Here is a 22026-nt window from a genome sequence, read left to right as displayed (position 1 = left end):
TTTTTTTTTGTTAATAAATTATTTTAACATTAATTGAATGTCTAAAATGTTTTTTTATTTATAGTGTTTAAAATGTTTGTATTTTTGCTTGTTGTTGAAATAAAGAAAGAAAGAAAATAATTTGTTTCAAAATTTCAAGTTAAGATGAGATTGTACTTACTCTGCATTGTATGTCTTACCAATGACTAACACATAACATATTAAAATGTAGAAATTCTAGAAATTCCAATTTTCTGTGGCTGGTCTTATTATTATTAATGAGGTGAATTGACCTATTATCAAACAAGAACATTATTTGTGTTCTCTCGTTGGATTTTTGTGATATTTTAATTTTTAAGTGGGTAGTGGGGGATTCTTATTTTCATATTTTTACAAAATGCCATTGAAACATGTTTTAATACAAAGAATGAGAAATAATTAGTGAAACCCTCAAACACAGTGGTGAATTGAATGTGTAGTAAATGTCACAGTTAGCAAAAACATAACATAAGTTACATCTTTGTGGTTTGACTAGTGATCTCTGAATCAGAAGTGCCTTTGTAAGAAATACCTGCCAAACAAAACGGCCAGCTGACATTTTAAATTATACTATTTTTAATACATTTTATGGTGTAATATGAAATAAATATTTATCTATTTATATTTTGGTTATAACTGCAGCAGTTGGGAATATATCATATTAGTTAGGTTCTATGTAGGTAAATGATCAGTGAATAATATCCAAGTAATGAGGCAAGTTTAATTTGTTATCAGTTACAGAATTCTTAAATAATTTTTAAAATGTAACTGGTTACGATTTGTATTGCAACTTTAAATAAATTGACATATAGGCAGTGGTGTAGCCTGGATTATGAAATGGTGATTGGTTAGAGTAAACTGTAAATAGTAGTTAATAAATTAATAGAATATAATCTCTAATTAATAGAATAACATCAATTGTCTCTAATATTGATATATACTTTATAAGTGTACTGTTGGTGTAGGATTTAAGTATGTTACCTTTATTTTTTGTTAACAAAATATATTATTGTATGTATTTTGATGTTAGTGTAATTATTTGTTACATTTTGTGATCAATGTTTTTCAGTGTAGGAGATGTAATATCTTAGTTTCAACCAAGGCTTGAAAGTTCTGCCATTTATTTTGGTTTTATTTAGAATTTGAAGTGGTGTTTTTATTTATAGTATATTCCCATGTAAGAGTGAAATCAAACACATTTTGTTCAATCGTTTTTGTGTTCTTGGAGCAATTGAATGAGATTCAAATTGGAATTATAAGAAATGTATAAAATGGCCAAAGAAAATTATAAAAAGCATATTTTCTAATTTTTAGAGCTATTCACATTGTATATTTTGGAGTCTTAAAGTTCATAATGAAATTCTAAAGAGCAATTTTTTTAGTGCTACAACTTCAAGCCCGGGTTATAAGTTAGTATATAGTAGTACATTTTCCACATGCACCTTCATACCAACAAATATGTAGTAAATAGCAGTGTCATTATTTTCTTGAAGAAATGTGTATATTTAATATTTATTAATTTAGTAACTTGCCAATTTCTGCATAGAAACAAGAAATCAGTGGCACACCACTTCCCTGAGGGTAAAAACTATAAAAATAAAATAAAATAATAAATAAAAAAAATATTTAATTAATAGTTTTTTGTTTATTTATTTAAAAAAAATAATTTACAAATTAATTACAATTTGTTATAACATAATGATATAGTACAAATACAGCGTATGTGTGTTTTTGGGTGTATGTATGTACAAAGGGATTTGTTTATTTACAATATATTTGATATTTTTTCTTAGGATAAAGAATAAAGGATTTTTTTAACATTAGTATTAGGTAACATTGACAGTATTTCATTGACCAGGTTTAGTGAGCAAAAAATTAATTATCATTTTCATTCAATAAAAAAATCGTACTTGGAAGTAGCATTTGCCAATTATGTAAATACTATGTAGGAGACTTTGTACATATTGTTTTGTGTATTCCAAGTAACGTATAGTGTAACAATCACAGTATGCCATTCGTGTAGTATTGAAAGCCATCATACAATTTGGTCGTGATTGAATGCAACGACGACTCAACCATGTTATCAACAAGCGATATTAGTTGAGATTCTGTAAGGTTTAAATGGAAACGACATTTCAAAGATCCAATTACAGCTGTTGCTCCAGCTCTAAAACAAGGTAACTGTGAATCTGTAAAACAAAATGTATAACTAATTAATATTGTTTGAAGTTTGACCATAGTCTTAAGCTGATAAAAATAGTTCATACTAGCAGACTGCATGATTTGGACGACAGACAACACTCTGTCCATGTGTTTACGTGAAGCAATCAAACCACGTAGTATTAGTAATTTGAAGTATTTGAAACCATCTGAGTCAAGTCCACCCATAACATCAACCATTTCCGAAGTTAATTTAAAGGGTGAACTTTCAAATCCTAGATTTTTAGGGGATGCTGACAGTATGAATCCAAAATCAATATGTATAAGATTACCCTGATTATCAAGAAGTATGTTTCCATTGTGTCTGTCTTTTACTTGGATCAAATAACAAACAAGAGAATACGCAGCACAGCTTTCTATAAAGTTTTGTCGTGCTTCTACCAAAGTATTTTCTTTAAATTCTTCTTCAAAATACATTGATAGTGAATTTTTATTTTGTTTTTTGATCTGGTGCAAAGAGATAGTATTTAATACTGGTTCTATTAAACCGGCATCATTTGACAAGCATAGTATTTTATATGGAAAAACTTTTAATGGTACTAATTCTGACATCCATATGCTATGCAATGTTAGTAATAATTGAGAGGCGAGAAGTTCTTGTCTCAAATCATCACCTGTTTTCACAATAACGGGCAATAGTTTCCAGTTGGCTAGACCACCGTATGGAGATTTTTCCCTGACACGTTTTTCTTTTTCTGACCAAAGTTCTTTGAGTGCAGCAGCAGAAGGGTCTTCGGGATCTGTGGGCGAAGAACTTTTAATATCTGTGGAAACGGTGAGGCGACGTCTTATGTCACCGGCTACAATAAACATGTTTTGATTGTTTATTTCCGGTTTAGGATCTTGGGACTCGCATCGAGTGAGATTTTCTTCACTACGGGTTTGACGAAGATTTGATACCCGGGTAGTCAAGGGAGACCGTTCGGCATCTTCTACTTCTGCTACTTCCACATAAATAATGAATGGAGCCTAAACATAAATTAATAATTGTATTAATTATGAAAAATTAAGACTAATAAGGCTAGGTAACTAAAACTTTTGCTACCAGTGGAATATAATACAAATATCTAACATAGAAATAATGTGTAATGTGTTAAATAATTGTAAATAAACTAGATTGTTCGAATTCCTTATTATCACATACCTTAGCATAAACAATTTACCTTGTCTTTAGAATTTAAAACAGCTGCTACACGTGGTGGAATTGATAAAATATGATGATTACAGTTGTACAATGGTATCCAAACTTTAGCAGGTAAATTCTTATTAATTAAACTTAATTGGCTATAGAGATAAGTAGTTCTTGCTTCTCTAGTTGATTGTTTAGCCAAATCTCGTCCGAGTGTTGTCAAGCATTTGATAAATTCTACTTCAGAACACATTCTTGGAGCCTATGGAAATGTTTGTAAAGGATAAATGTATACAATTTCATTTTTATTGTTTAACTTACGCCACATCGACACTCAGCTATTTGTTCAGTGCAACTGCATCTATTATCAAATGCCATACCAGAACTTAAATCCCCTAAAAAGTTTCGTTCACGTACTAAATATTAAAAAATAAAAATTGTGAGTAAACTTATTGTACAAAGATTAAAACCATTAAATAGAAGTTTTAGATCGTAAATTGAGTAGGCTGTACAATTACACTTTACCTATTTGAATTCCATTTAAATTGACCATCGAGCTGTCAGATCTAGACCGACAATGAGTCTTTTTTGTTAATAAGTTGAATGAGTCTACAGAGGTTGGTTCACTTGGTCCTTGTTTATAATGCTCGTTGAGAATTGTACTGATTAATTGACCACCACGAGATTTTGATTCAGCATTTAAATCATGGAAGGCATTTAATAACCATGCACATTTAATAGAAAAATCACAAGATTTACGGCACCTATAATTTTTGATAGTTAATTAACATAAATGAATGAACATTTGAGATATCTAACACTATTATTATAGATACATTTTAACATACCTATGTACCAAATATGGATCTATAGCCTCAGCTATGTCATCCATTTGTATGTACATACTAATTAGTTGTGGCAAGAAAAAATCTACTGAATTATCATCAAAACTAAACAATTTATCACCTGAAAATTAATTTAAGCCACTGCTATTAAAAATATGTTGTATTTGAGTAATCTACAATTTCATTCAAATAAGATAAATGTATTACCTATATACCGTTGGACACCAGGCTCTTTTGAATTGAAAAGGTACATAATGGCCATTGGCATATCAAACAGCTTGGACTCTATCAGTCTGAGCAGAAAACTTTTAGAAACTTTGTCGAATGTCTGAGCATCGTAACTTCCCTGTTTTGAAGGGCTGGGTTCTGAACAGCTAAGGCTCTCTCGGCTACAGCTGCTCGCCATCTCTGAGCTATAATAATTTATAACTATATGACAAATTATTATTTGTTTTAATTTTTGCATGAAAATAGTAATTACCTCCCAATACCCGAATCATCCGAATGGATGTTTGGGTCAGATATTGGTGCACATATTGGTTCAGGACACTCAGGACTTGGTATCACATCTACCTCTGGTATTTTAGTAAGTACAGAATCCAAACTACGGTTTCGGTGGTGTGAAGGATGATTTATTGTTGGTAATACAATACCCATTGACCTTTATTTAAAAAAAAATTATTAATAATAACATATATAGATGCGAAACATTTTAATTATATTATTCATTTAGCATATTTGTTTTGCAATCATCCTGAAATAGTTATGTAATTGTCTTAGAATATTGTGTAACTGAACTAATTGTAGTTTGAAATTTGTAATTCATCTAGCTTTAATTAACATTCAATTCAATACAAATATTAACACCTTAAAATTGATTGATTTGAAACTTAAATACAACTTTATGCAATAAGTTGTAAAAACTTATGAATAGATAGGCAAATTATAAATGGGGATGTATTTATTTTATTACTGTAATCAGATGACACAAGACAAATACGACGAATTAGAGGGTGAAAGCAAGTACTATTCAAAGTTATTAAGGTAGTAACATCATACCGAAAGTCAAGGCTAAGGTTCCTTTGGTGGTTGCTATTTCTGTGTTTGCTAAATTCCGGGCGACCATGTACAGGTGTCACAGAAGTAGTAACAGCCACTTTTGTTGATGCGTTTTCGTGCATTACGTTTATTTATATTTGTTTGATTTAATTCTAAAACAAATCAAACGCGATTGAAAAATAATCTATGAAAACTACACGAGAGAACTTTGTAGCAACAATTACTTTCAAATTGGTGTCGGAGTCCATTACAAGGCCGAGGCCAAAAATTCGAAGTGGGTTACAAGATGCAACGGTGAACGGTTTGACAAAAGGTGTTCTGCATGGCATTAAGATCTTATTTATATAATATGTAATTGTTGTCGATCTTATGGAAAACGTCAATATTGTTGAAGTTAAAAAAAATTTCAAAAATGCCAAGTACACAGAAAAAAGGGCGTTTTTGGACAAAACAAATGTTTGAGGTTAGAATGGTTAACCGAAAGCTGATGTTATCTGTTGCAAATGGTCTGTGGTTATGATAGTACGAAATATTATTGACGAAATAATAGAATATTACACATTCATATATTATATTACATACATATACCTAGGTACCCATCAATTTTCTTTCACTTTTAAAATTAATTGACTGAATTCGTATGGAAGATCGTGTCTGTTCGTATGTAATTATTGTTGTTTACACTTCGTAGTGATTGTCGCAATGGACCTGTCTGGGTTCTGTCGGTACTGTTTGACTGAAGACGACGCAAAAACGCCCATAGTCGAAGATCCTGATGGTCTGGCTGAGAAAATAAATATGTGTTTACCGAATAAAGTAAGCGCTAATATTTAAGAGATGGATAACATTTTAATTTAGTATAACTAACTTTAGTAATATTATATTATTATATTCTACGTTCATTGTTATTATTATTAATACCTATTGACATCCGTTGTTTAATCAGTTTTCAGAAGAAGATCCGTTCCCTAAAATGATATGTAACAGTTGTCATAGAAAACTTTTGGAGACGTACAATTTCTTTATGTGCATCCAGGACACCGAGAATCATTTTCGCGGCATCTTGGATCAAATGGTAATAAGCTTTTATAATACAAATAAATTGGTATGTGGCCCATGACGTTTATTTTATCTCTCCAATGTATTAAGTTTTCAACAACTGAAATGAGTCATTTATATAATGTCTGATAATTTCCTATTAAAATTAAATAATATATGTTAAATAATAATATATGTTAATAATAATATTTTAAATATTTTAGAATCAGCCACCAAGTGATTGTGATGTAGAGACACCTACGGTTAGAAGGTAAATTCAATTAATGCTTTTAATTTTTGTTATTAATATATTTCAATTAATTTTAGACCGAGCAAAAGAAAGTCCGGACCTTGTAAACGTTTGTCTGTTAAATCTCCCAAGAAAACTGCTCATGCTGAGATTGTAGATAAAAATGAAGATCAGAGCAAATCTGTGGACGAAACCTCGGATAGTTTGACAGAAAAACAAGATAAACCCCTTCATGTATGTGAAGTCTGTGATCGTACATTTCAAAATCTTTTGGCATTTAACACTCATGTCTTAAATCATAATAATGAACCTCCTACTATTTCATGTGAGTCATGTGGTTATACAACACAGCATCGATCTTCTATGTACCGTCATCAAAAACGTCATCTAAAGCAGTCCAAGTATACATGTTCAGAATGCAACAAGAATTTTATTACAGAAAGTTCACTAAATGAACATAAAAATAAGCATACTGGTGATAAGCCATTTAAGTGTGAATCATGTAAAAAATCATTTTCATTATCTCGATACTTAGCAACACACATGCGTCTTATACACGGTGACACAGTATCATATGTATGCACTCAATGTGGGCGTAAATTTGATGATCGGAGCTCACTAGCTTTACACCGTCGAACACATAAAAGAGCCATGTCTTGTCTATGTGACATATGCGGCAAAGAATTGTCCAGCAGAGAACATTTGAAGTTACACAAACGATTACATACCGGAGAGAAACCAAACGTATGTAGCTTCTGTGGTAAAGGTTTTGCAAAACAATGTACGTTAGTATTACATCTCAGGACTCACACTGGTGAAAAGCCTTATCAATGTGATCAGTGTGGTAAGACATTCTCACAGCGTTCTTCTTACGTAATTCATTATAGAAAACATACTGGTGCAAGACCTTATGTGTGTGCTTGTGGTAGTGGTTTTGTATGCAGAGCAATGTTAACTGCACATGAAAAGACATGTGCTTTTGTTTTTCCTATCAACATGTACCAAAGCATGTACTAACTTAACATAATTTTTTAATCTTTATCAAATTTATTATTGTTTCTATAATTATCATTGTTATGACTTATGAATTATGATTATAATTTAAACATTTTTTTTAAAGGCCATAGTTTTTGAGTCCCCTACCAAGTGTTCACTTCTTTATGATGGAATGTTTTTTTATTTAATACTAAAGGTGTCAAAACTAGAAGTCAACACTAAATTAAATAATGACTCATTCATTTTTATGCCTTACATATTTTATCACTTGGAATTTGTATAGTTAGTCAAATAAAAAATATATTTTTTTTTGTATGGTATGTACATGGGAGTACGTCCAAAAGCCTAGTTAGTTTGCCTGTTTGGCATAAATTTTATTGAGCACTCGTAAGTTTCTACCATGTCCTATTTTGGTGGGATGGTGGTCTCTTACACTTGGCAGTTGTCAGTTCTGAGAGACCTACACCTACACCTTGTGGCTGTGTTTTTACCGACAATTATACACATTTTAACTGCCACCATAGCCCTATTGGCCACTTTGTGCTCCATTAAAATATTTAAAATTTATGATCATTTTTAAAAAAGTACACTGTTCATTATATTAATTATGTTAATGCCTGCATTAGTATGGGCCGCACAATTTTCAAAGAATAACTTTAAATATTTATTTTGATGGAATTGGAACTATTTATTTAATACTTTAATATAATATTATTATTTATTTCACATTATATAATTGGAAGTAATATTGATGATGATAATTTAATTAAATTGATTTGAAATGTATACTCTTTAAATACATTTACTGAGTGTCCCTAGGGCTGTTGAAAAAAAAATATGCCGACAACTGCCAACTTACCACTTTTAAACATAATATTTAAAACTAATTTATTGAAAATGGAATCATTTAAAATTGTCTCTTAATCTTTTTGTGTATATCATGTAATATATACAGAGTGTAACAAAATATTAATATTTAAAAAAGTTCTAAGAAATAACTACTTGACTAATAAATGTTTTTACCATGAAAATTGTTAAATATATCTCAAATAAATAAATTATACAAAAAATTAAAATATTGATTCTAACAAAAGTTCTTTCATTATTCGGTTTTTTCTGTTACACCTTGTATATAGAAGGATTTTGAGCAGGAATTTTTTGTTTTTTGAATGAAATGAAATTATTCTCTTTCTAACAGCTTTGGTTGTCATATTCAACAGCTTACAAATTTAAGTGGTGAAACGATATGTAAATGATCGTGCCATTTAAAATTATTTAATCGTTATGGGGCACTCTGTAATTAAACTTGTGTTAACTCAAAAATGGGTATTGTATTACGAAACTTAAAGGTTATGGACACGCTTTGTTTCATTGTGCAATACTGCAATACCTATGTTTAGAAATTTTTGAGAATAAATTATTGTATGATATTATTATAATGATATTTGTTATTATTGTGAACATATTGCTCTTGAGCATTTCACCTAATTCATCCTGATCAAGATCAGTTTTATTATTCTCAAAATTTAAATTTTTCAGATAAATCTTATGGCAAAATTATTGAAACAGTAGGTAATCAAATATTAACAAATTAAAATCCCAACAACATTTTACATTATAATTTATTTTATCCATTTTTCACTAGGTATTTAAGAAGCGTATTTAGATACCTATTTTATCATACATCTACATATTCAAATCTAGATATTTTTGTTTATAGTTCTAAAGATTTTTAAAACAATTTCTTAGTTATATTCTTAATAATATTTATTATAAAACGAGGGCCAGTAATCATTTTGAAATTTAAGTCTCATTAGGTAGGTACCTTAAAAATAAAAAACTTTTTGAAAGAAACATAAATTCGTATTATTTTGAAATTATTTATTTATAAAAATTGAATTTTTGAAGTGAGGTACCTACTTAATTCGTTACAATTTATAAGTATTAACAGTTTAGACGTAAATTGAAGAATACCTAGCTCATTGGACTTTAGATGCTTATAGCTTATATTAAGTAGTGTTATGATTTAACCGTATTTTAGATTCTGAGAGGAGCGATTAATGTATTGATTTTACAATGATGTGTGTTTTTTAATTTTAATTTTTTTTTCGGGCCCCCGTCATCACGGTTTCTTTGAGTAAAAGTGCTTCAAAAGCAGCTTTTATGGTAGGAATGTGAATCTAGTTGATGTATTCGTTAGGAAAAAATTTAAAATTCCCAATAATTTTCAAAAGCGATAGGAAATACAAACAAAAAATTGAGGAAAAACGGAAATTTTTACGCAAAAACATTTGGTTTTTAGTGTAACTCTCTAACAAAAATGACAGTAGATACATGAAATTTTCACTGAATATTCGTGTTAGCATTTTTTATACACCATACAATTTTCAATATATTTTGATTTGCTTTGAATATTTATAGGCATTTGAAATTTTCGATTATTATTTGTTTTTTTTTAAACTCAAGTCGATAAATAAATTTTCGCTTGAACAAAATCTTGAAAATGTAATACAAGGTTCCTTGTAAATTGTTTTCAATGAAAATTTAAAAAGGTTGAACGTAAATCTACAATAATATTTTATGAGTGTTTAAACTTAGAATTTTGACAAAATTCGTAAAAATTACGAAAATCAGCAAATTATAATTGGTTAGAAATTCAAAAAAATTTTCTATTTATATCTAAGATTTAAAAATGTAATATAATACAAGATTCCTTATAGTGTCCTTATTAAAAAAAATATGTCTACCGGAACGTCAAATTAAATTTTTATGAGCGTTTGAAGTTGAAATTTTTACAACATTGAATATTCACTCGATTTTTCTTATTGCGATTTTCTTATTTTGTTGTAATTCAAAAACAAATTACTGTAGAAACTTGAAATTTACACCAAATGTTTGTTTCATCAATTCATATACTTGATAAAATTTTCAAAATATTTGGACTCGTTTTAAGCTGATGACGGACATTTTCAACTTTCATTTTTTTCATTTATTTTACTATAATTGTCAATAAGATTTTATTGGTGTGATCAAAAAGCATGACAATTTAATTCAAGACATTCGATAGCTTGTAGCAATAGTAGTTGAAAAATATTAAAAATACATAGGCACAATTTTTTTATAACAATTTAAATTTCAAATTTTGACAATATTTATCAAATTGAAAATTGAAAATAATTTTGTAGTTAAAAATTTATAAAATTTTCAATTTTTGTTAAGGATTGTAAATTTAAAGCGAGGTTCCACTTAAGCCGTTTTTTCCGTCACTAAAAAATCTAAAAATATACGAATACAGTTTTTTTACAGACATTTTAAGTTTAAGGTTGGTCAAAATTTCATACTAACACAATGAATAACGTTTATCATTTTGTTATAATTCTGTTCCAAAACAACCCATTTGACATAGGTATATCTAATATTTTTCTAGCATCACTGATAATTTAAGAATAACATTAATTCAACTTACCGGCTATCATATTAATAATTAGTAATGACAATATAAAATATCCTTAACTGACATACCGTCTCCGCTCAGAAATCAGAATCGTTTTCGTATAGAATGATTTGATATTATTGAATTAAAATGTAATATCATCCATTAAAGTGACCTCTTAGACACTTAATGTACAGCAGAGCGATGTCCACTTACCCGCTTTTTTATTTAGAAGATAGTGTACAATGCGTCAATGCTGATCAAATTATAAATCCGTTAAGTACTCAATTGGTTTTGTACCTATTACGTATAGAATCGGTTATATTCCATTTTATGCTTTTATTTTTCCCAAAATACTATTGTAGCTGATTACGCGGATGACAAAGCCATCATACCATTTGACAAAAACCCTATTACTGCCTCAGCAAATCTCCAAACTCATCTCAACCTAATGTCTGAATGGTACACCGATTGGCGCATTAAACCTAATCCCAATAAGTCATTAGTCAGTTCATACAACATTCACTCTATGCCATTCCATTTGTCCTAATGTCTATTTACATAACATACTTATTCCCAAATCTGACACAGTTAGATATCTAGGACTTAACTTGGATAAGCACCTCACTTGGAATACCCATATCCGTATAAAGAGACTTGCAGCCTTAAACGCCCGACTTCGCAGGCTACGAACTCTACTCACAAATAATAAACACTCCAGTTTAAAAATTAAAGTTCTTAAGTATAAAACATTTTTAAACCTCTAAGGAATATGGTCTCCAATTATGGGGAACAGCAAAAGTGTCCAATACCAACGAAATTCAACAATTTCAGAATATTGCTCTTAGGAAAATTACTAATGTTCCACCTTTTGTTTTGAATTACACTATACATAATGATCTGTCAATTAAAACCGCGACAGAAGAAGCTATACGCTTCTACAAAATCTTTCATGCCCGCCTACAAACACACCAAAACCCACTCATTAAAAACCTATCCATCCAAACATTACCTGGCAACCCCAGAATGTAATATATTTATTTACCTATTATATGAGATAAATTATTGGCCGAGAGGCCAGTTGTGTTAGGTACTATTGTAATACATCTATGTTACATATTATTTTTTAGTAATACCCACCTAATGAGTAAAAAGTAATTTTGTATATTATTGAAAATATTTATATTTTGTTGAATTTCTTCTGATCTTATATAGCAAAAATTCTATGTACACCTATCTTAAAAAAAAAACAACAACAGGTTTTACTATAATCTTCATCATAAAGGTAAGAAATAAACATTTATCCTTTTCTATTTTCCTAAATTAATATCATAAATCAAAGAAACTCGTACTCACGAGAATTTCCACTGCACTTTCTTGTAGCACTGTAAAGACGCACATAGAATGATTTTCCAAAATTTGCATGTTAAAGGGACGCTCACACGAGGATTTTAAAATTCAGAATGAAATTTTTTTTTAATATTTATGGTTGCCATTGGTTACAGATTATAAAATTGTTATAGTTTTTTTTTTAAATTCCATCATACAAAACTTTTGAGGAACATTAAATCGTTAAGCTTTTTTATTTTTATGACGTTCCGAGGTATTTTCCATTTCATTATTTCCACCCAGCTTAATTATTATACATTTAGTGTATTCTAATATATTTAATAGAGGAATAAACATTATTTTTCAAAAAAAATTTCGTCAAAGTAGGTATATTTTTATTTATATAGAGATTAATTTGAATAACATATTACAATAGGTATAGAATATGATGTATAAACAATACATTTTGTGGAAGTATTGTTAAAAATTGACTATATTTAATGCTCATTTAAGTTTAGGTACCTAAATACCTAATTACCGATTTAAAAAAAGTTTTCTCTTTTTGCTTTATATGATATTTAAATTCAAGTACCGGCTCGAGAGCCGCTTAACAGAAGTTAACCTGCTGACATGCCAGAAGTTCACCGTGTCTCTGCTTTTGAGAACGAGGCCTCGTACCACATAAAACAAAATTGTCCGAGCATCGGGAGTCATGTCGAACTCGGTTAGCAACGATGACGGAAGTCATTCTTCTCCGTTTGCTTTGGCTTTGTAATAGTTAATGACAAAGAAGGCAAGTGCTCGGCTAATTTTGCTTTATTTTGCTCATTCTCGAGAGTATAGCACGTAATACACCTGACCTGAGTTGAGGTGGTAGAGACCTGCAGAGAGTGCTGGTGCACCATCTGAATTTTTTGACCGAAATCGTCATAACTCATAGGAAACGTCCCTATGCGTCGGCCACAGAAGCAGACGGTGAACTTCTGGCGTATCAGCGGGGCAACTTCTGCAGTTAAGCGGCTTTCAAGTCGGTACTTGAATGTAAATTTCATATAATCCAAAGGAAAAACCTTTTTTAAAATCGGTAATTAAGTATTTACCTATACTGAAATGCTCATTAAATACCATACATTTGTAACAATACTTTCAAAACGTTTATTGTTTTACATCATAATATATTATATTGTAACCTCGAAACAACGATCACGTCATCACTTTACGGATCTGGGGCTTGGATAGTTGCTGGATACGGAGCGATGGTTTGTAAATAAGTGACGACGGTTTCACCAAGAAGCACTTATTTTCGTCTTCCACTTTCGGCTTTGAACGGTGCTTGGCTAATTGTTTAATGTGTTCAGATGCCTCGTACTTCAAAGCTGCGCGTGACACGCCTGTTTTGGTTCGTGGTGGTAGTGGAGGTTGAGTCGGAATCACTACTTGGGGTTTTTCATTTTGGACTTTTGGGCCCTTTTTGGACCATGGAATTTGGGGGTCAACTTCTGCAAAATATTAGGTAAGTACAATTTAATTAATATATTGTGCCGTGTATGATTTTATACTGTATTATTGTATGAGCATCTCGTCATAGATATCATAAGATACTTCGTTGACGAACTCAGATGCTAATGTTTCGTTTGAAAAAAAACTCGAACTAAAATAAATCGACCAAGAACATGCCTATAACCAGGACATGGTGGTGTGGTCACCCAGATACGGAGTGGTCGATATTTTGTTTTATTTTTCAGTTGAAATGTTGAATAATATTATGTTAATTTAAATTTGTGATATTTTCATTTTATCTGTAAATAAGAGCACCCCATGTTCATACTTTGTGCAATAACATGTAAATGCCAAAACCAAAATTTCAGTGAAACGAAACTCTTAGCAGTTATTATAGTTTATTTCCCATCATCTTAGTTGCAGAAAGAATATTATATATACCTACATACATTATACATATATATACCAATATATCATAAGTACTTTGTTTTATTTAATAAAACTAAACTTTTCAAATTAATTACATCCATCTAAAATTCAAATTATTTTGTTTTTGCTTGAAATGGGTAGGTATACAAGTATAAAAATATCATAGTTACATATTATACCTAATTAAATTGAATAGGACCTAGGTATATTTACTAAACCAGACACATTGTCTTTAACTTCTTAAGAAAATTACTTATTTGAAATTTAGTTGTAGTAGATATGAAGTCTATTTCTTAATATTATATATTTTGCTATTGAACGCACAAACTAGTAAAAGTAACGTGATTAAAATACGCTTATGTCGTATCTCACTGTAATTATACTCATTATAGTATACTTAATACCTAATGAGCGTCGCGAAGAAAATATCTTTGGGAGCCACTGACCTAGATCAATCGAAATTATTCTGGGTACCTGTTTTTGTATAAACTAAACAGGATATACATAATATCCAACTCATCCTACGTTAAATTATTGTCATATTACTCCTAATATAAAAATAGTCGCGACTAGCGTTCGGTTACCCCGGAAGACGGCACTCAGTCGAATTGATGGTTTTCGCAGCCGAGCGAGTGGCTTGGCCAGGCTGTCGATCCTCGAGGATGGCCGATAACGGCGATGTCCACGAGTGCGTGGACCTGGTTCCACTTGGGCGGTCTGCAGCTGCAAGCTCTCGGCATTTTGGATCGAAGATGGTAGATTATCAAAATCGGGTAGCGTGGCGAAGGTCTTTTTATTGATTTTATTAATTATGTCATCAGCATCGGGGAACGACACACGAACCTTCTCATCGTCCAAAGTCTTGTCGATCATTTGCTGGAACTTCTTTCTCAATGGAATCATATTGTATTTCTATTACAAAAATCTGTACCGAAATAGGCCAGATTAGATTATAGTATTAATATGGTATTCGTAAAATATTTTGACATTTGAAAAGTCAATTACCTAATTGTTATATTTTGATATTATTTGTTTTATAGTTGCTCTGGTTGCTCGGCATTGGTAGGTATGGCACAGCTATTTTATTATTTTAACATCTAACGCTGCACTTCATAGTTACATTTTATTATTTTAAACTACAATACCTCTACACTTATAGCGTATTATAGTGTAGTAACTAAAATTTAGTAGGTGGTCTTCGCCCTACATATCCACCAACTGGTAAATGGTATTTATTCCATGTTGAATATAATCTAAAACGTTATTTGGTACACACACATAGACACATGTACTGCATTGGTCGACCATGATTTGTAAGAGTTGACACATTGGTCGTGTTTGGAGTATGTATATTCTTATATAATAAAAAAAAATGTAATGTCTGTAAATGTAACAATGTTGTTTCTTATTTTTTAGTATCTGTAGGACAACGTTTATGTTGTACAAGCAACAGTTATGCTGTGCAAATATAACTGGTAACAAATGATTGTACGGTGTTTATATTGATTTCCTTCAATTTAAAAATTGTGCCTCAATACAATTTTTTTTTTTCGGCACTGTTCACACTCCTAAAACGTTCCACATACCCTTTTGGAGTCGTTGGAGTCGGGTCTTCTTTCGTTCACCGACCGCGGGGCTCAAGATTTCGATCGCAAAAATTGTCGCCAACGGTCAAACGTCGGGCGTATTTCTACACATTTTAGTTTTATCTCGATTCGTTTCGTCTTTTCGATCGAGAGCCGCCGATATTCGGCTGAGACCCGGACTGAAACATGAGAGAAGGACTGACCCGAGAGCCAGACTGACCTGGAAAGCGGGACTGAAACCTGAGAGCGGGACTGACCTGAGAGCCAGACAGGACATGAGAGAGGGACTGACCTGAGAGACAGACTGGACGTGAGAGCTGGACTGACCTGAGAGCCGGACTGACCTGAAAGCGGGACTGAAACCTGAGAGCTGGACTGACCTGAGATCCGGACTGAAACATGAGAGCGGGACTGACCTGAGAGACCGACTGAACATGAGAGGTGGATTGACCTGAGAGCTAGACTGACCTGAAAGTCGGACTGGAACACGAGATCTGGACTGACCTGAGATCCGGACTGAAACATGAGAGCAGGACTGATCTGAGAGCTGGACTGACCTGAAAGTGGGACTGAGACACGAGATCTGGGCTGACCTGAGATCCGGACTGAAACATGAGAGCGGGACTGACCTGAGAGCCAGATTGACCTGAAAGCCGAACTGACCTGTAAGCGGGACTGAAACATGAGAGCTGGACTGGCCTGAGATTTGGACTGAAACATGAGAGCGGGACTGACCTGAGAGTGGGACTGACTTGGACTGAATTCACTCAAACATACTTTATAATAATATGTGTGAAATATATATTTTAGACCGACTGATGTAGATTATAAATCCAGGATAGTAGGTATTTTATAATGTACATTCAATCAATTTAACAATTCAATTATTGTTCTTATGTTGTTTAAAGTATGCTCTGTTATGTGGTTCATTTCAACTTAAATAAAAATATAAAAGACAATACCTAATAAGATATGTGATAAACTTATGTACTATATCTTATAATTTATGAATTTATATATAATATTTATATTAGTATATAACTGTAGAAATTATCTCTTCTGTTATAACAAAATATATCTGAAAAGGCAGTGTTATTGCCTTCATTACATTTCATATTAAATAAGTATACTATTTCTTTTTATTTAAATTCAATAAATTACATTTTATTACTTTGAGTTTTTGGTTTTTTACTCGGTAGTCGCAATTTTATCCTATAAAATAGCTACATGGTCTCATCTTAGGTTGCTCATGTTGTAGTTAGTAGTTACTAGTTAGATATGCAATTGTAGAATAGAACTGAAGTACGTTTATCGACTTCGTTCCAATCAGTCTGTATTTACAGTCATAGATAATATACTACCAAGGTAATCAACCAATAACATGTTAATGTATATAAGGGCAAATAAGATGAGTAGGTCAGTCAATGTTGTTAACTTATAATATAATAGTATATTGATGTTGTATATTAAACACAATATGAATGATAGTCAGTTAAGCTCACAAAATGTGAAATCAGAATTAATAAGTATCGTTAAGTCGAGACATAGCCTAGAAGGTTTTACATTGTGATCCAGGGTTGTTTTGAATTTTAATTGTAAGAAAAAGCGCAGTAAGTATATCCCATCAGGCTAATAAAAAAAAAAATTGCAAGAAAAAATAAATAAAAAAAATTTAAAAAAAAAATCTTATTTGAAAAAAAAAATATTAAAAAAAAAAAAAATGGAAAGGAAAAGTTTGAAAAAAAAATAATTCTGAAAAAACAAGTTTTGAAAAAAAAATTTAAATATAAAAATAATAAATAAAAAAAAAAATTGAAACAAAATAAATAATAAATAAAAAAAACATAAATACAAAAATTTTGAAAAAAATAATTTTGGAAAAAAAAATATTTTGAAAAAAAACAAAAAAATGATTTTGAGCAAAAAATATTGAAAAAAAAATAATTTTGGAAAAAAAATATTTAACAAAATATTTTGTTAACAGAATTGATAAGTAACGTTAAGGTAAATAAAAAATATTGAAATTAAAAAAATATTGGAAAAAAACAAGTTTTGAAATAAAATAAAATTATGAAAAATATTTTGTTAACAGAATTGATAAGTATCGTTAAGTTGAGACTTAGCCTAGAAGGTTTTACATTGTGGATCCAGGGTTGTTTTGTATTTTAATCGTAAGAACCAGTCCAGCAAGTTAAGTATGATCCCATCTGGCCAAAAAAAAAAAAAATTTAGTTTGAAAAAAAAATTTTAAAAATAATGTGACCAAAAAGGCGTCTGTTAGGCATTTGCTTTCAATTGTGATTTTATATTGTTTATGTTTGTTGATGAAATTAGGCGTTTGTTATCAATTGAATTTTTATAATTTTAAAATGTGATTATTCAGTTAGGTGTTTGTTATCAATAGACATTGTACAGACCCAATATTTATTTATTTAATTTTTCGTTTGTTTTCAATTGAGATTTAATAGAACAAATATTTGTTTATTGGGTTATTTGTTTGTTCATTGTTTACTCTTTCCAAAACATCCACTTTGTGCATTCAATTTTAAAATTCTTCAATAAATTGTATATTCGTAAAAATTCTTCTTAAATATTTTATTTTGATTTTACGTACAATTTTATTTTTTTTAAACCATCTCAAAGATAATTGATGGCAACCTTGCATGAAGAATGGGTTCATATCGGTTATAATTTTGAGTTTTTTATTTTGGGCCTAAACATCCAGCAACCATCGGGAAACATATGCGCTTCTCTAGAACGCAAAAGCGATACAGCATAGGCAATGGCCATCAATTATTACAAACAAAGAACAGTAGATGATATGTTTTCGGTGATTGAACAAATACCTCTTACTTTTTTTTTTTTGCAAAATTTTCTTTTCAAATTTTTTTTAATTACGTTCCGACGAAGTGGTCGGTTGCACCGGTACGTCGGACTTAGCTCTGAAATGGCAAGTTCCCAAAAGTTTTGAAAAGCGTTATGAAGATCAAAAATTAATTAATTTTAAACAAGAATTTTTAAGGGAAACCGATTTTTGACAAAATCGTATTTAGTGTTTAATGTAAACAGAAAACAAAATAATATCGTAGATAAACGAAATTTTGAACATTTATACCGCATCAATATAATTTTTTAAAATATTTTGACTTGTGTTGAACTATTTATACTATATATTTATAGGCTTATGAAATGTTTGATTATTTTTATTTATTTGAAAGAAATGTTGATAAAAATTTTTTGCTCCATCAAAAATATTGAAAATGTATAACAAGATTCCTTGTAAGTTGTTGTTAGTGGTAATGCAAATAAAAATTGAGCTTAAATCAACAATACTTTTTTATGAGCTTTTGAATTTGTAATTTTGACGAAATTCGTAATAATCACGAAAATTTGCAAATTATTTTGAGTTAGATGTGCATAAGACATTTTCTTTTTATATATGATCTTTAAAAATTATATACAAGATTTCATATGAGCTCGGCTGCCTCTATCAAAATAACTATTTCTATCTGAGGATCAAATTAAATTTTTATGGGCGTTTGAAGTTGGAATATAGTGTAAATCCATTTTAATTAAGCGCTAAATATTTGTGAAAAAAGATTCATTTTCAAAATGGGTTATGCTAGTGGAATGTACGTGTTTTAGAAACAGTCGAACCTAGAACATAGAATATAATATAATATTTATCGTGTAACCAAGTCTCGCCTTTATGTAACGCTGTTAACCGATCATCGGTTTTTCTTACCCGGGCACATGCAGTAATATAGTTTTGACACGGTTTTCACACTATTTTCAAGTACTTTAAGTGAGTTTAAAGTAAATCTTTTATGCCCATATGGAATAACACAAAGTACGCCTAACCGAAATTATATGTATTGAACCAACGGCTTGAAATTATTGTAGCTAAAAATATTTGTCAGACATATCCAAAATATGTGAAGCTTTATCGTTACGTATGTTACATTATTTTACTATAGAAATAAAATAATGTAAAATATTACTGTACAATTAGTTTATATTATTATAAATATTTATTACATTATATATTATTATATTAAGGATATAATTTTAATCTGATACATTTTACTTCAATATTATAGTTGTCTTAACTACACGTTTAATAATTTGCAATTGGTAATAGAATTGGTAAATATAGGTAGGCACCTGTCGATAGACTGTGATCAATTTGAACTTTTTGACTGTTATTTTTGGGGAGCATACCATTTTTTGTCAAGGACCTCTTACTATTGTCTTCAATATTTTATTACCAAAAGCTATATATTTTAATGTTTATTTTGTATTGTTATTTGTAAAAGAGTAAAGTGTTATACATTAATAAGAAAAGAAAAACACAATGTTTCGAACCAATTTAATCCACGTATAGCCGTATAGGTTGCTATATTGTAGGATTTTGTCGGTTTAACCATTCGCTATTTATTGCTTATTTTTCTGAGCAACATGTTTACTTATTTTCTTTTTTTTCAGGTTAACCGTACAATATGTTTTTTTTCACGTTATATATGTATGTGTATATATGTGGTGTTCTTTTATGCGTACGTGTGTGTACGTCCATACGATTTCCACTTACGTCGTAATATATATTCCCAAATGGAATAGATAAGATACAACGATTTACCTATTTTCCAAAAATAAACACGCATTTAATTTATCATGTATCCTATCCATCCCGATGATTTATTTTTGTTTGTTTAACTTCGGAACGCAATGCAAATTGGTTCGCCTCTCAAAAAGCGTGCCTCTGAGCTCGAGAAAAAACCCCAGAGCGCAATAAATGATTGTATTTTTCCTATTTATTCACTACTACAGTACTACTGCTCAATGGATATAGGTATTACGCGTGCTCGCGGCTAGGTCAGCTATCGCAAAGGATAACAAAAATAAATATAAAATTATCCCGCGGTTTTTTAAATTTTTTTATTAAGATGATATTTTATCGGGTGTCCATTGCAGCTGTGGTGTTGGGGATGAGGAATCCAATATATGTATAGATTCAAGCACGTTCAAATTATATTCTAAAAAAATACTTCTCAGAGTGCAGGTTACGTTCTCGAGAGAAACGAATTGGTAAAACGAATACACCGAGTTGAGTACTTGTATACTTATCTGGACAAATAAATATGGATAAGTATCAATTCTAGATAAAATAAAATTGCCTAATATTTTATCATAAAAAATACATTTTGGTCCATAATACATAATATGAAAACACTAATTATCTTTCATTTTGATTTATTTATGATCTCTTTTCTTTTGTAAAATGCTATTTGTGTAGTAAAATAAAACGTAATCCGATTTTTAGAAAAAAAAATGTTATTTTTTTTAGTTTTGTAACATCTGAAAGCTGTGAATAATATATGACGTATTTTGTATAGGTAATATACGATTTATTATTAAGGTAACGTCATACGAACGTATAACACGGCCATTTTATGAATACCTATAATCCACTTACTAGCGTATCAATACAATTTTAAGTTTCCTATTTTTAATATTAAAGTGAATTGACCTATTATCAAAAATATAAGGAATATTATCTAGGGCACCTTGTAAGTATTTTTTTCTGTATTGTAAATTTTTCATTAGTTTTAAAATGATTCTAACGTACTCCAAGATTCAGATATGAAAAAAACCTTCGAGGTGCCTTAGAGAATGCAACTTTTCCTTTTAAATTTGACGATAGGTCAGTTTAATATTAAATATAATTTAAAATAGTTAATAGTAAAATGGATTTATCTTAACGTAAAACTGCCCGTGTTATTCGTTAGTGTAAGACAGCGGAGTCGTTGGAAATCGTTATTCATAATGATGACCGCACTCTAATCGTTTTGTGCGTATAAATACCACAACAGAGATAATATTATTATAATATAGGTGGGTTACCGCTACTAGAAATAGTGTGGCCAGGACGAAATAATACATTGAACGACGAGCTAGTAATGAGTGGTGCTGACCAAATTCGTTTTAAGACACTAAACCATGGAATCATACGGGACCTGCAGCTCGCGCTCGCACACACAAACACACAACACTCGCGTGATGCGAGGAAAAGGATAATTTTGTTTTTTTCTTAGTGCGTTCCACCGCCACCGCTGCGATCTGGCGGCGGCGCTTTTCAGGGGATATGCACTTTCGCTGTATCGATTCGCCGCCGGCCGGTGTAGGCGCGCGGAGCT

General features: G+C 30.6%; 3 protein-coding genes across 5 annotated transcripts; 1 reads left to right on the top strand and 2 right to left on the bottom strand.

The window, feature by feature from the left end:
- Positions 1–1678: 1678 nt before the first annotated feature.
- LOC111027082 (phosphatidylinositol 4-kinase beta) lies at positions 1679–5690 on the bottom strand. 3 transcript variants are annotated; one of them, XM_022305299.1, is made up of 10 exons: positions 5496–5690; positions 5272–5423; positions 4694–4873; positions 4420–4625; positions 4216–4333; positions 3893–4131; positions 3689–3783; positions 3402–3629; positions 2286–3207; positions 2020–2207 (listed from the first exon to the last, which is right to left on the bottom strand). In XM_022305299.1, the coding sequence occupies exons 2-10, from the start codon at positions 5391–5393 to the stop codon at positions 2020–2022; spliced, it is 2298 nt and encodes a 765-aa protein (XP_022160991.1). In that variant the 5' UTR covers positions 5394–5423; positions 5496–5690. The 3 variants fall into 3 exon arrangements, with proteins under 3 accessions (XP_022160992.1, XP_022160993.1, XP_022160991.1); XM_022305300.1 differs by lacking the exon at positions 5496–5690 and having other exon boundaries at positions 1679–2207; positions 5272–5393; XM_022305301.1 differs by lacking the exons at positions 5272–5423; positions 5496–5690 and having other exon boundaries at positions 1679–2207; positions 4420–4641; positions 4694–4824.
- A 144-nt stretch (positions 5691–5834) lies between these two features.
- LOC111027083 (zinc finger protein 664-like) lies at positions 5835–8109 on the top strand. The gene is made up of 4 exons (XM_022305302.1): positions 5835–6087; positions 6218–6346; positions 6534–6580; positions 6637–8109. Exons 1-4 carry the CDS (start codon positions 5974–5976, stop codon positions 7574–7576), a joined length of 1230 nt encoding a protein of 409 aa, XP_022160994.1. The 5' UTR covers positions 5835–5973; the 3' UTR covers positions 7577–8109.
- Positions 8110–13501: 5392 nt separating this feature from the next.
- Positions 13502–15130, bottom strand: LOC111027087. The gene is made up of 2 exons (XM_022305311.1): positions 14831–15130; positions 13502–13816 (listed from the first exon to the last, which is right to left on the bottom strand). The coding sequence occupies exons 1-2, from the start codon at positions 15117–15119 to the stop codon at positions 13521–13523; spliced, it is 585 nt and encodes a 194-aa protein (XP_022161003.1). The 5' UTR covers positions 15120–15130; the 3' UTR covers positions 13502–13520.
- Between the last annotated feature and the right edge of the window lie 6896 nt (positions 15131–22026).

The sequence above is a fragment of the Myzus persicae genome, unplaced genomic scaffold (genome assembly GCF_001856785.1).
Source record: "Myzus persicae strain clone G006 unplaced genomic scaffold, MPER_G0061.0, whole genome shotgun sequence".
In the NCBI taxonomy this organism is placed as follows: Eukaryota; Metazoa; Arthropoda; class Insecta; order Hemiptera; family Aphididae; genus Myzus; species Myzus persicae.
The sequence above is the reverse complement of the archived record's forward strand: the minus strand, read 5'-3'. Positions and strand labels throughout refer to the sequence as shown.